This window comes from Diabrotica virgifera, chromosome 7 (genome assembly GCF_917563875.1).
Source record: "Diabrotica virgifera virgifera chromosome 7, PGI_DIABVI_V3a".
Lineage (NCBI taxonomy): Eukaryota > Metazoa > Arthropoda > Insecta > Coleoptera > Chrysomelidae > Diabrotica > Diabrotica virgifera.
Window position 1 is genome coordinate 189466112 of NC_065449.1, and position 15631 is coordinate 189481742.

At 33.4% G+C, this 15631-nt stretch overlaps 1 protein-coding gene across 1 annotated transcript in view; it reads right to left on the reverse strand.

The window, feature by feature from the left end:
* The window catches only part of LOC114333037 (intermembrane lipid transfer protein VPS13B), a 187835-nt gene that overhangs the window by 151110 nt on the left and 21094 nt on the right, over window positions 1-15631 (reverse strand). The window contains exons 6-9 of the mRNA XM_050655825.1: window positions 8595-8805; window positions 7777-7916; window positions 7552-7718; window positions 1240-1474 (exon numbers count right to left, since the gene is read on the reverse strand). Of these exons, the coding sequence (XP_050511782.1) occupies window positions 1240-1474; window positions 7552-7718; window positions 7777-7916; window positions 8595-8805 (753 nt within the window). The remainder of the gene's footprint in view (window positions 1-1239; window positions 1475-7551; window positions 7719-7776; window positions 7917-8594; window positions 8806-15631) is intronic.

The following is a 15631-nucleotide window of genomic DNA, read 5'->3' on the forward strand; positions in this document are numbered from 1 at the left end:
AAGGTAATTGACTTCTCTTTCTACTAAATGTACCATTATATATACCTAGAAATGCGTAGAAAAAAGTTACAGAACAATGTTTGCGAAATAATGGGGAAAATGGCCCAAAAATGTTGTGAGCGGCGAACTTTGAAAAATCATATTTCATAAATTGCAAATTCTAGAGACTTTTACTGAAAGTCATTTCAAAGAGGAAGGATGAATGTTATTCTTCGCTGAAGCAATGCCTATACCTATATCCCTGTGGAAAAAAGTTATGGGGCAAAAAACAAAATTGCTTTCTTTCGTGTTTTTTTCTTGCTTTTTCCTGAGATTTTCCTGTAGACTTGTTTGTACCAAAAGTCCATAGAACTCACCCTAATTCACCCTGTGCCTAGGGACTAATTCACCCCTTTCTCAAAAACGCACCCATCTAAATGGTAGCACTCCACGGTTTTTTCAAATTTAGAGGTCCATTGACCATATGAGATAATAAAATCCCGTTAACGTTTTAGTTCCTTTTAGCTCTCTTATTTTGAACATAATCAATAGCCTATTGGTAAACTTTGGGTAAATTTTTACTGTAATCTAGCATCGAGATTCAGCTTGTGGGTAAGAAACAATCATATAATAATAACGTATGTTAAATGTAGGTATCTCACTATACGGAAAGCTCGAAACAAAAGTGTTAGAAGATCAGGTGAATAAAGAAACAGAGCCGCAGGTTGCCTGAGTGAAACAATATGGAGAAATAAAAATATCGGATAAGATATGAAAGACAGAATTTACAAAACAGTCATTAGACCAATAATGAGATATGCGACAGAAACACGACCTGACACAGAGAGAACAAAAAAATTACTAGAAATAGCACAGATGGAAACCCTTCGAAAAATCGATGGTACGACACTATGGGATAGACCTAGAAGTGCAGATATACTACGGAGATGAGAGGTGGACAACATAATAACTGAGTAAAAAACATAAGAGTAGAATGGAACGACCACATAAGCCGAATGACAACAGAGTAGTAAGGATGGCGAGAGACGGTTCCCCCATAGGAAGACGATCAGTGGTAAGGTCAGACGATCAGAGGCACATTGAAAAAACAAAGTCATGTCTACACAAAAAGAAGAAGAAAGAAGACGTATGTTAATGCCTATAACGGAAACATATTTATGTGTTGCTGTAATATTAGTAAAATAATTACCCAAATGTCTTGCTGTAAGATTAGTAAAATTATTACTCAACTTTACGTACCTATTTTTAAATAGTTGATTTGACTTGCTTCGTCTGGAATTTCAATCAGTGAACAACTGCATGGTCCCATTGGTAAAAGTATTGCTTGACTAACTCCTCCCATGGCGTTGAACCATTTTAAACCATGTATTACAGTTTCGCAATACATTCCTTGCAATTGGAGACTTAACATTGGAGTGTAACGTAATTTTTTATGGTTGTAATAGCTTGTACGTTCTGAAGTTGTCTCTGAAACCTAAAATAATCATACATAAAACTACATCCTGTTCTAGATTTTTCATCTTCTTGTTCCCGTGTGATATCCTCATTGGACCTTGGCGATAATTCTGGCCCATATAAGTTTGCTTACAACGGTTTTAAACAGTTCGAAAGATCTAACAATAAAACACTGAAAACGTTTTTTTTCTATACTTCCACAAAATTTATTATAACTATGTGACCACAGCTGTTTCGGCAGAGTGCCTTTCTCAAGTGATTTAGTTTACTATGTGTTTGCATTTTAAAGTATTTAACTGAAGAGGTTGAGGAGTGGGGAGCCGTTTGTATCGAGTTAATCATTCAGAATTATCTGTATTTTTCAATTTATTAATTTCCATAGAAAGATAGCTTAAGGCCTTAGAATCTATGGAAATTAATAAATTGAAAAATACAGATATAATTCTGAATGACCAACTCGAGACAAACAGCTCTCCACTCCTCAACCTCTTCAGTTAAAGACTTTAAAATGCAAACACATAGTAAACTAAATCACTTGAGAAAGGCACTCTGCCGAAACATCTGTAGTCACATACCTAGTTATAATAAATTTTGTGGAAGTATAGAAAACAAACGTTTTCAGTGTTTTATTGTTTGATAAAATGAACTTCCATCAAGTAACGGTCGAATCCATCAAGCAGTTCTAAAGATGTTTTAACCGTCCACTGTCTCAGATTTTTCAGAAGGTATGGTCTATCTACTCCGGATTCCGCAAGCGGAGTACGCGTTGCATCGCGTTTCTGCATGCGCTTGTAGACTCCGCATATTATGCTGGTGGTTGGTAGTGGTGTTCTAATTTTGGATGTGAGAGGTGGCATTCGGATTTTTGCAAATAAAGTTAGGTGACACCTTCAGTAATAATAATTGACTTATGCTCCTTCTCAAATATGCCCGGAACATTAATAAAAAAATTAAAATATTTAAAAATTTCGAAAAACATCGATTTTTTTCTGCTTTCTTTGCTTATAACTTTAAAACGATTCGTTTTGGAACAAAATCGTACAGAAATAAAATAATGATAATTGAATTTTGTATGATATACGACTGGTAAAAAATGTCTTAAGGTATTACCTTTTCTGCAATATAGCAATAAATACAAAATAAGGGGGCAAAATAAGTCTGTTGTTATTCAATATTTTTTAACCACTTTGGTGGCACTTAGAACCTTAGTAATTCGCTTAGGAAATTCTTTGTAACATACTTAAATCGTGTACCAAATTTCATTAAAATCGACCTAATAAATTTTGCATAATAAATTTGCAATCTAAATGTTTTTAAAAAAGTTCAAATTTTTTAAAATCTTTCTGAACAAAAGGTAGACCATTTAGAAGTTGGCTAATTTTTTTACATATAAAGAGGTGCTCTACCTATCTAATACACTTTACAGAATTAAAATCGGATTATTTAAGGGGCCTCAGCAATGTTTTAAATTTATAAACAATTTTTTCGCTTATAAACAAATAGCTTTGTTTAATAATAAAAAAAAATTAATTTTTAGCAATGCGAATAATTAAAACCGGTATAATATGACTTAAACTTTCAAGTGCTGTCAAGAATTGCTATTTTATTTTTTAATCAAACGTTATTCGCGTTCAAAAATTGCAATTTCTCGATTTTTTGAAAGTTCCACCGCGTTTATCTCGAAAACTATGCATCCTACGAAAAAACTTGTAAAAACATTTTTTGCTTAGAATCACCCAAGAAATACAAAAAAAATGTTTTATTTTGAGAAAAATCGATGTTATGTAATTCCTCAAGTTCTTTGTTTATAACAATCTTATCGACATCCGGATCAACTGTTCCCCAAAAAATTCGTGTTATACGGGTAAAAATACATAAAAAAACTTGGGTAAGTCCATCTAAATAAAGGAGCCCGTAGCACCCCGTCCTGGCCACAGCACTAATTTGTTTATAAGCCAAAAAATTGTTTATAAATTTAAAACATTGCTGAGGCTGCTTAAATAATCCGATTTCAATTCTGTAAAGTGCATTAGATAGGTGGAGTACTTCTTTATATGTAAAAAAAATTGACAAATCTTTGTATGTTCTAGTTTTTGTTGTGCAAGATTTTAAGAAATTTTAACTTTTTAAAAAAAGTTTAGATTGCAAAATTATTATGCAAAATCTAGTAAGTCAATTTTAATGAAATTTGGTGTACGGTTTTAGCACGTTACAAAAATTTTCTAAGCGATTTAGGAAGGTTCCAAGTGTAACCTAAGTAATGGAAAATCATTGAATAAGGACAGGCTTGTTTTGCCCCCTTATTTTATATGTATTGCTATTTTGAAGCAAGGATGATAAATTAAGACATTTTTAACCAATCGCATCTGATAGAAAATTTAATTATCTTTGTTTTATTCTTATACGACTTTGTTCTAAAATGAATAGTTTTTAAGTTATAAGCAAAAAAATTAGAAAAAAAAAAACGAAATTTTTTGAAATTTTTAAATATTTTAATTTTTTTATTAATGTTCCGGGCGTATTTGAGAAGGAGCATAAGTCAATTATTATTACTGAAGGTGTCACCTAACTTTATCCGCAAAAATCTGAATGCCACCTCTCACATCCACCTAAAAACAGATCCTTACTGGTCTATATGTAATATGTAAATATTTAATTTTTGTCTGGAGTGTTATACAGGGTGTTTGGTAAAGAATGGGCCATAGCTTAACCTTAGATTCCTGATGTCAAAATAGGTCGATTTAAGCTAACTTACCTTAGTACAAAAGTACAATAATAACCGAAATACAGGGTGTCAAAGTTAAACTTTTATTTTATTTATTCTTAAATATTTCCTAACGGGCATGGGTTAATAACACGAAATTTGGTAAGCAAGAGTTTTTTGGGGCGAAAAATCTAAATTCGCCCACAAAAATGATGTATTGCCCAGAGGGCGCCACATACGCCTTTCAGCGCTCATTTAATAGGTTCAATTTTTTTTATTACCGACTCTTTTACATACTTTTTGAATCAAAACTTTTATTCTCTTAATATTTTTACTTAAAAAAGGTATACTACATTCATCTCGTTAAACTCAACCGTTTTCGAGATAAAGGCATTTTAAATCTGCGAGGCAACATCATTTTTTGCATAAGATCATTGTAGTTACACCCGAAAAACAACTTAAAAAAATTACAAAAATGTATCGTAAATTTCTTGAAATGGAATTTGCGATGCAATGATATAAATATCGCTGGCACCTATGGTTAATGTGATTCCTAATACATTTCCAGTGAACATAATAACTGTTTGAAAAGTGTTGGCGATACAATTCTTTTTCATATGCGTGTCCGCGAAGATTATAACTCCCAAAATATTTATAACGAAAAGATTTAGTTCATAATAGATGCCGACGAAAACAATTATTTCCCTTTCTGTTTCTGTGTCTGCCGACGAAAACAATTATTTCTGAGAACTTTTAGTAATTATAATTTTCGTGGACCCAAAAACAAAATGATGTTTTTTGCTGATATTCCTCAAAAAATAAATTTTTTCGCTAACACTTTATTAGGGATTATAATTTTCACAATCATATAATCAAAAATAATATTCTTCGACGGCGTTCATTGAAAGTTCTACTCTTACCGGCATTTTTCGGAGTTATACTTTTCGTACGCGGCGGCGATATGAGAACTGGCACAATTTTTATGGTTTCAAGTTTATTTTTCGGGTCTAACTACAATGATATTATGCAAAAAATTATGTTGTTACAGTGGTGAAAAACTAAGAGAAAATGTAGTGTTACTTTTAGTTTCAAATATCTCATTCAAAAGAAACTTTTTATCTAAGGGACTTTAATAATAATTTTTCAAGAGCCCTCGATAATAAAGTCCTTCATTCTGCGCTTAAATTTTTAACAAATATTTATTAGCTTTTTCAGGATTTGAACAAAATGGTCCGTGGTGATATTTTCCAAATCGAACATTCGCTATCTTTGTCATACAACGCACTGAGTCGAATAGAATATGGTGACAAGACAGTGACAATTTTAAATATTTGAAATGGCATCGGGAATATTTTGAGTTGTTGATTAAATAATATTGATAATGTATTTGATAAATAATTGGTTTAAGAGGTGAACTTAATAAAAAGTTATTTAATGTTTATTATTTACGGAAGATCCAAGCAGAGAATACACCAGGATATAGTCTGTGATCCAAGTATTTTGTTGTTAAAGATGTTCAAAATTGTAAGCGTTCCATAGTAACAATATACTATTAAAAAATCACTTTATCACTTTTCCTCTTTTCTCGATTGAGTATCAGTTTTTGTTGTACAGTATATAAATTATTACAATCACTGAATACATAGTTAGTGAAAAAATTATCATATTAATTAACTGAATTAATAATGCAATTATACAACTAACAGTTATCCAAGAACATTCAAAAGCCATCTCTTTAAAGTTAATAATGACATTGTCAAGTAATGTTTACATATCCATACCAGTGAGAATTTTACTACACGTAATTTGTCGTGTAAAGACAGAAAAAGTAGGGACAGAAATAAAATATTTGCGCCTACACTCTTAAAGGTGACCGATTTACGACAAGAACTGGAAGATCGAGAACTAAATTCTGTCGGTAAAAAATTAATAAGGCAACTAAAGAACGCCTTGAAAAAAGAAGGTCTGACGGAGACACGTATTTATTTGAGTACAAGCATACCGCTGCGATTTCGCCAATTTCGAAAGTTTCTTCAAAGGTGGCCAAAGTTTTTGGTGACATTACATCTTTAGGAAATAAAGTTTCTAACGATATTCCTTCTCTGTAAAGCAAAGTATCTGTTAACATCTATTTGAAAATCTCTAAGGTCACTTCTGAGATGTTTTCTCTTGACGATAAAATAGCTTCGTTGGAAAACAAAGTTTCTGTCGATATTTAATCTTTTGAAGAAAAAATAAAAGAGATTGATAAGAAAGCACTACAGTCACATAACAGAACTAAGCAAAGAAAATTTAGTTAGCCTCCTATGGGTCCCGGGATATATCGAAGTTGAGGAAATAGATAAAGTGAAAAAACATAACAGATAAACAGAGGTGTAAAAACAGATAAGATTCAAAAATTGGTAATATACGAAATGATACAAAAAAAATATTTCTAAGGAACTACATATAACCATAGAAGATTTAAATATTGCATTAGTCAAAACAAAAAAAAATACAATTATAAGGTATTTTAACACACTGGATGTCACGCCATAACCTGGGACTTTTCACTGCGCGCCAATCGCTTACGTAGGTTGAAACGGTTCAAAAGAACGCAATTATTTTGCCTTATGCAGAAACCAAAAATTAAATTGTAAATAATATTGTCCATTGACAATAAAGCATATTTCTATTCTATTCTAAGTGTCGCTCTACCAGAGTTCCAGCCGAGCTACACAAAGCTCCAGTCAACAGTACAAGCGCAGATCATCAGGTATTTGTAACGAATTGTTCAATTCTTTTTCTTTGAACTTTTGAAAACGTGAAGGACTTAATATGTTTATTCACTTCTTGCCAATTCAGTTTTGCTTTTTAACCATTTTTTTTCTATAAATAAACAATGAATATGTTTTAAACTTATATGTCTTTTTATTTTGCACAATCTATCTCTGATCCTTATTGTCATAAAACATACAGACTACCTCAGACATCAATGGTAAGTACCGATTTCTATTCAATGGAATGCTATTGCAAGTAGTTTTTTTTTGTAATTTTTGTATAGGCATATGGCTGTATATTTTGATTTGTTGATGGCGCCCAATAATTAATACTATTTTCTTAATATTAAATATTATTTCAAAAACTCACTCCCTTAATTTTAATTCTCTGAGACTGTAGCTTACCGGGGTATTACGAAAAGTATGTAGCACAAGTTTATCAAGCCTATGACCTAACGATAATGTCTAAGTATATTTTTATGTTTCTTTAATTTGGCGTGCTACAAGGTGCAGAGCGCAAGTTTACTTATGACGCACGGAAACGTCACCGACGCTAGACAATGGCAATGTAGGACGTTAATTAACGTCATTGGCACTGAATGGGTTAATAACTAGTTTTATTTTAAAACCTACCTTAAAAGTAATAGAAAGATTATCAACAAAAATTCCGAAATGTAAAGTGTGGCCTTTATGATCCTGAAGATATTTCTCGTCCCAATCTTCATCCCACGGGGCTGGCAAAACAGAAGAAACATACGACCATGCCCAACCGGTCCAACCCAAAGAACTGTCTTGTATATCTAAAAATAGAAAATTATTTTGAAAACGCTAAATACAGAAAACTTCTCTTTTACGTACCTCTGCCATCTTGAGAAGAGACTGAAGCGTCTGTAGTACTATCTCTTTCAGGCTTTAGTTGTTTCTGTTGTAGGGCATATAATAACAACAATAGCCGCATAAACATTGGCACCTGTTGTTCTGTCATACTAAATTCCATGCTAAAAATATATCATTATTTTTATTTATTTGTCAACGAGCAATTGCCCAATTTAAATACAATATTACAATATTATATTACTAAAATTTAAAATTTACAACCTGAATTGATTATATGTCATAAAATTAAAACTAACATAAACAAAAAAGAATCAAAACAAAACAAAAACCAGATCACAATTTAAAATCGCATGAACTAAATTACATAGCATCAAAGAATCACGTGCAAGATATTAATTGTACTTTAAAAATGCTTTGCTTTTCAACGCAATCCAACCTATTTGTATACTTTTACCTTTTCTATAGTGATTTAAGGTTCCTCTTATATTTTTCAGATCGTTTTTTATGTAATGTATTTTGAAGGATAATTATCATTAAAATCAAAAGACCAATAACCAAAGATCAAAAGACCAAATTTAGATCATATTGGTATAAAGTATAAAATCCTAATTTCACAAAAACATGTCATGCATGAAGCAAAAAGTTAGCAAAATAAAAAAATCGTATCCTTCGCAATACTTTACAATAGTTTAAAACGAGACTTCATTATTATCTGTGCATCTACCTACACAACTTTCAACAGATTGAAAATAAACAGAGTGATTTTATTTTTATTGCCTATTATTAAAAATTTCACAAACAATCCTCATATTATCAATCATACTATAGAAATTACATACCTATTGCAGTATATATCAAGACGAGTAGTAGAAGCAATGCTAGCAGTTGCGGAATGATATTTTTTGAGCAAATGCATTGTCATTGAGCACTTATATAGCATGGGTTCTTGGTAAACTTCAATTTTGCCAGACGCATTCCTCTTATCCAGACATAAAGTCAAGTCATTTATTGTTATGACCTTTCTGAGTATGACTTCAGCAGGAGAAACATCTATAAAAGATATATGTAAGTTTTGTTAAATAATTTATTGATCGATAAACAAATTTTTCTGGATTCGTTGTTTACAAAATTTTTTATTAAAAAATCCTTTGAAAAAGGTACATTTATTTAAAATAACCCTTTCGGGCTAGATCACAGAACGTTTTCGGAATAAATATTTCATCTTCAGTGCTGTTACTAGGTATACATGTTTAACCTTCGTAAGGCGGTGCGGGGTGCAGGTGCACCCCAGACCTCGCTTTTCTCACCTATCTTTTTTAATAAATTTTTTGATTTTTGTCCATTTTTTATTCCCATTAAATTTACCTCTAAACGCATTCCACCCATCACAGCATTTAAAACTCTTTGCGTTTACGTGCTTTTTTGAAAAAATGACTTTTGGGTGCAAATGATGAAAATTTCATAATATCCTGAATTGGACGTTTCTGATGTTCCACCTGGAGCTAACAGAGCTGCGGGACAAGGTCGGTGTTACTTATGTCAGAGAAAAAAGACCGAAAGTCCCGGCATAACTGTATTGCGTATAAAAATTGTGTGTTGCTCACTCTGTGAAAAATTTCATGTGTTTGTCTTGCAACGATAATAATTTTTTTAAAGAAGAAATGAGTACTTTGATTGTAAAATTATGTTTCATAGTATAATAAACAAGTCCTAATTATCTTTCAAATCAATTTCCCCGACATTCACAGAAAAAAATGGATATACGGATGAGGTGAAAATGCACCCCGCACCGTCGTTTACGTAAGAATCTAAGCACCGCCTTACGAGGGTTAAAGCCACTAAATACTAGGCTTGTTCAATTAAAGCGTGTCTTTGATTCAGAAAAACATATCAGTAAACATATCTACAAGTAATTACTACTATACAGTCCGTCTAATATACGTACCGTTGCACGTCATTATCTTTTTTTTTGTCGACCTTACTCATAGCTCCCCTCCGGAACTTCTACCGTGCATTCCATGGATTGGTTGGCCGCCCGGTCATCCCCCCGCACCAGACAGGCCGGTGAAGCGACCGCCTAGCTCAACCCGTGCGCGGGTAGGTCGACCGGGGTGCCCCCCAACCCAGAATGGAACTAACCAGAGAATGTCAGTTGGCAGTTACGAGCAACTCCAGTCATTCATACTTTCATCTACGCACGCTTTCTCATCCACCCATTCATACTTTCTTTCATTTTACCTCCAAACATTCCTTACTTTCATCTATACACACTTACTCGTCCACCCATTCATTCTGACACTTGGATGGGGCAGTCTGTGTAGGTCGGATGTAGAAGGTCCTTCCCCACTGACTGTACCAAAACGATATAAAACATGATGTAACATACAAGGAATGGACTAGAGTAAAAGGAGATGAAAAGAGAAAGCGGAGATAGAATTAGAGAAGAGAGAAGAAAGATAAAAGAAAGAATAGGAAAGAAGCAAAAAAGGAAAAGAAAAAGTAAAGATAGAGAACATAAACAGGAAATAGAAAGATAAAATTGTTCAAAGAACGATTACTTGTATAGATAAAATTAAGTAAATAAATAAATAAACTAAAATAAAATAAATAAGTAAAACCATGTAAAAATAAAAATAGACAGTCAGTGTGGTTTGGATGTAAAGGGTCCTCCCCCCGCTGACTGCCCGCCACGACACAAACACATTTTAAAGAAATAAATATAGTGGTCATCCCGTCTGCAGACGCCTATCCTTCTCTTCCTTGTGTTTCATTGTCTTGGTGACAAAAGCAATGACCAGGTCGAAGTCTCTCTTGCTATTAAGGGCTTTGTCCATTATGTTAAGCATTAAGGGCTTTGTGTGAAGTAGTAGTTGACGCGCCGATGCCGACACTCGCACCATCTCACTACATCCGGGATCGCACGTCATTATCTACGTCAGAGATCTAAGTTGACATTGTTGCCCAATTACAAAAAATTCTTAAATTCATTTTAAATCAAATATATCCCATATTTAGTGCGAAGTGGATTATACAACAAAGCAAATTAATATTCAATGTAAATAAATAAAAACATTAGAAATAGAAAACAAGAATTAAGTTATAATCTTATCTTACGTTAAAGTAAATAATAAAAACAATAAATATAATAAAACAAATACTTATAGTAAAGAATAAAAACAAATCTGAAGTGTCAATACCGTAACTGTCAAATAAATGTTTCCAATTTATGCCAAAATGTCACCTTCGTTCGATTACAGTTACAGCGTGTTCCAAACAAATGTGCTTCATAAAAACGCTTTATAATCCATTTATATAAATTAAATGAAACATATTATTCGCTCCCAGCGTTAACAAAGTGTCAAAGCAAAATCGACCGACCTGCTCATGGTGGCGGTTGCTTGAATCTTTGTAAGGACGCTTTAGTGTATGTTTAAATGGGACATTTTAAAAAAATGCCATATCACGCTATTTGTTACGTTGTTCACTGTAAAAATACATGGAGAAATAGTGATGTAAAATACTTTTATTTTCCTCGTTCCCAAAACAAATTACAGCAGAAAGAATAAAATTGATTAACGCTGTTAGAAGAATGAAGTGAGGTTAACTTTTTCTATATAATATCAAAGGATGTAGCAGTATACACATGATAATATAATAATATTATTTACGTTTTTATAAGTTTTGTACATATTACATACACTTTTTAGCTCTGATAAATCCGAATTGACTCCAAAAAGTACAGATGCTGTATGTCCTATATAACCTCACTATCGCAGATTATGTCGATAAATCTTTATTAACGACAAAAAATATTTTTGTCGTTATGACACTATTTTTGTCGTTAAAATAAATGACACTAAAAAAGAATAACTAATGAATTCTAACAATTTGTATTCGTTTATTATCACTAGAAAATAAAATATTCAAGTTTAACAAAATAATCCCATAAGGCATAATGCTAAAACGTCCTTACAAATCTGACGTGACTGTAAATAGAGGGGAGACGCACGGTGCGAATTGTGTATTTCTTTAAGTTAACATTACTAGAAATCTTCCAATATTATTTCTACGCGTATATAATAAAATATGTCTAGTGGCTGTAATTCCAGTGTACTCGGCAAAATGATTCGAAAAAGAACACACCTACCGCCTAAATATTTCGTGTTGGTATCATGTGACGTCACGGGCTATGACGCGGATGACGTGCAACGGTAAGTATAAAGTAAGTAAGTAAGTAAGTAAAGTATTAGACGGAGTATATTTAAGGCACAGATTCCATTGTTGCACCAACCGATGCATAGCTCGTTTAAAGAATTTTTTGGCTGTAGATCGAAGAATTCTGAAACGGAATTTTGTATTTCTTTGTCCATCTGAAAACGATTACCTTTTAACGCCATTTTCAGTAGCCCAAAGATGTGAAAATCGCAGAGCGATAAATCGGAACTATAGCGCGGATACTCTAATATCCTCTATTTCTTTCGTTTTAGATTTTTTCACTTCTTTGGCGACATAAAGCTGAGCATTGTCATGCAGAGGAATGACAAGCTTTTCTGGACGTTTTGTCATATTGCTTGATAAACCTAAAGTTTCCCCATAAAGGTTTTCATTAATATGCACTCTAGGTTGAAAAACATGTTAAAATGACTTTGCCCGCAGCAGGTTGAAATTGGTATGGCTGCATGCTGATTATATTTAGACGGATTGTTAACAACAAATGCCATTTTGAAGTCGCTATACTTAAAACAATACAATGGCCCGGATCAGGAAAATGTAACACCAGAAATGGAACACTGTATTATTCCGGAAACAACGACCCCAATCACAAACAGGGAGTTGGAATTATAGTTGACAACAATTCTCGGAAAGCCGTTTGTAACTTTGTTCCTTACTCTGATCGAGTATTAATGCTGTCTCTCAACTCTCATTTAAATCGTAAAATAAATATAATCCAAGTATATGCACCCACTGCAGACAAGGATGAAGACACCATAGAGGCCTTCTATGAACAAATTGGCAATGTCTTAAAGCTAACTAAAAGACGACATAAATATTATAATGGGCGATTTGAACGCTAAAGTCGGTCAAGGAGAAGTGGAGAATTGTGTGGGCGATATGGACTCGGGGAAAGAAATGAACGTGGCGATAGGCTTGTTGATTTCTGTATCAATGAGGAACTCATCATTGCAAATACCTTGTTCAAACTTCCAAAACGTAGACTATATACATGGAAGTCACGAGCTGACAATAACAACAAAATAGTCAGAAATCAAATAGATTATATTATCGTCAACAGAAGATATAGAAATTCTATAATATCATCTAAAACTTATCCAGAACGGACATATCCTCCGATCACAACCCGGTTGTTCTGTCTATGAGAGTAAAACTAAAGGCGACAAAGAGCCCTGGCTCCAATAAAATCATGGATACAAGGCGGCTCAAACAAGACAAGACCTATGCGGAAACGAAATTTAAAATAAACGAGAACTTAAGGAAAGTCAAGAAGATAGTGCGGAAACTCTGACTGTTGACCAAAAATGGGGAAAAATTCAACATGCCTTAGTATCAGTTGGAAAAGAAACCCTCAAACCACTTGGAGAAAAAACAAAATCTTGGATGACAGTAGAAATTCTTGAACTTATGGAGGAACGAAGAAAACAAAACAAAAGACCCGAATAAATACAAATAAATTCAGAGAAACATCAGAAAGAAAATTCGAGAGGCAAAAGAGAGGTGGCTCTCCGACAGATGCAACGAAATAGAAGACCTGGATAAAAAGTATGACAGCTTTAATTTACACAAAAAAATCAAAGAAATGACAGGTTCTAGAAAAAGCACAAGAACGAATACCCTTAAAAATGATAAAGGGGATATTATTATTGACGTGAAGAAGAGATTGTGTCAATGGACCAATTACATCCAACAACTCTTTAATGATGAAAGAGGAGAACTGTCATTAGAAATCACAGAGGATACCGGACCACCAATATTAAGAGACGAAGTCATCTAAGCCATTAAAAACATGAAAGAGGGTAAAGCTACTGGACCAGATGATGTGCCCATCGAATTATTAAAACTTATTGATGAAGATGGTATTGATGTAATGGTTGAACTCTTTAATCTAATATATCAGACTGCCCCAATCCCCAAACAATGGCTGCAATCGACCTTTGTAGCAATTCCCAAAAAGTCAAGTGCAACAACCTGCTCGGATCACAGAACAATATCTTTAATGAGTCACACACTTAAAACATTTTTGAAAATAATACACAGTAGAATTGTTAAAACTCTCGAATATGAAATCAGTGACACACAATTTGGCTTTAGAAATGGTATGAGCATGCGAGATGCTTTGTTCGGCTTGAATGTGCTGGCCCATAGATGCATGGACATGAATCAGGATATGTACTTATGTTTTGTAGACTTTGAAAAGGCATTTGATAAAGTTCAACATAAAAAGCTTGTAGATATATTAAAAAGCAAAAATATTGACAGTCGTGACATGAAAATTATATCTAATATATATTGGAATCAAACTGCCAAGGTAAGAGTTGACAACCAGGACACCCAAGATATCAAAATACAGAGAGGAGTCCGTCAGGGTTGCGTGCTGTCTCCACTACTTTTCAATGTCTACAGTGAAGCGGTATTTCAAGAAGCACTCTCAAATTCAATAGAAGGTATATCTATCAATGGAGAAGTTTTGAACAACTTACGTTTTGCAGACGATACAGTAATAATAACAGATAACAACAATGATTTACAGAACATTATGCAACGCCTTAATGAACGCTGTCATGAGTACGGACTGAAGATGCATTTAAAGAAAACTAAATGCATGATCATAACTAAATCAGCACAAGTAAACATCCAATTAACTATTGAAGATACTGTGATTGAGAGTGTGGATAACTACAAATACTTAGGAACATGGATAACATCAAATGTAGACCAAACCAAAGAAATTAAGACACGTATTGAAATAGCACGTGCATCATTCATTAAACTTAAAAAGTTTCTTTGTTGTCGGGATATAAGGTTAGAACTACGTCTAAGGATGCTTCGATGTTACGTGTTCTCTACTCTTCTTTACGGATTGGAAGCGTGGACGTTGAAACAAGTCCATTTGAATAAGTTGGCCGCCTTTGAATTTTGGTGTTACAGAAGAATCCTACGAACATCATGGATTCAAAGAATGTCGAACGCGGAAGTAACTAGAAGGATAGGAAATCGACCGGAAATAATACTAACTATCAAAAGACGAAAACTTGAGTACTTGGGACATGTGATGAGAGGGCAAAAATACTCATTATTACAACTTGTTATGCAAGGCAAAATCCGAGGAAAGCGAAATGTGGGAAGACGAAGAACATCCTGGCTTAAGAACTTACGGGAAGGGTTCGAATGCAGTAGTGCAGAGCTATTTAGAGCGGCAGTCAACAGGGTCCGCATTGCTATGATGATTTCCAACCTTCGATAGAAGATGGAACTTAAAGAAGAACATACATAAAACAGTAGTCAAATACAAATCATAGGAATTGATCAGTGTGATGTGTACAAACATAACTAACATTTCAGAACGTTAGTTGAGTGATTACAATAATTGTTTCCAAGGCTAACCTAACCAAAGATATCTTTAATTGAACAAGCTTATACATGGATGAAAACCCATTAAATAATATTGAATTGGTATTAGATTACATGGTTGCTGATAATGTTATAGGATGTTAAAAGTTTAAGTAGATTTATTTCATGGCGATGTAAACTACCAATGAGGGTTACTGGCCTGGAGATGTAGTCTCTAAACGTACCTTAGTTAACAAATATTTAAACATGTATAGTAAAACCGAGTTGTCTGTTACCGCCAAGAGAAGAC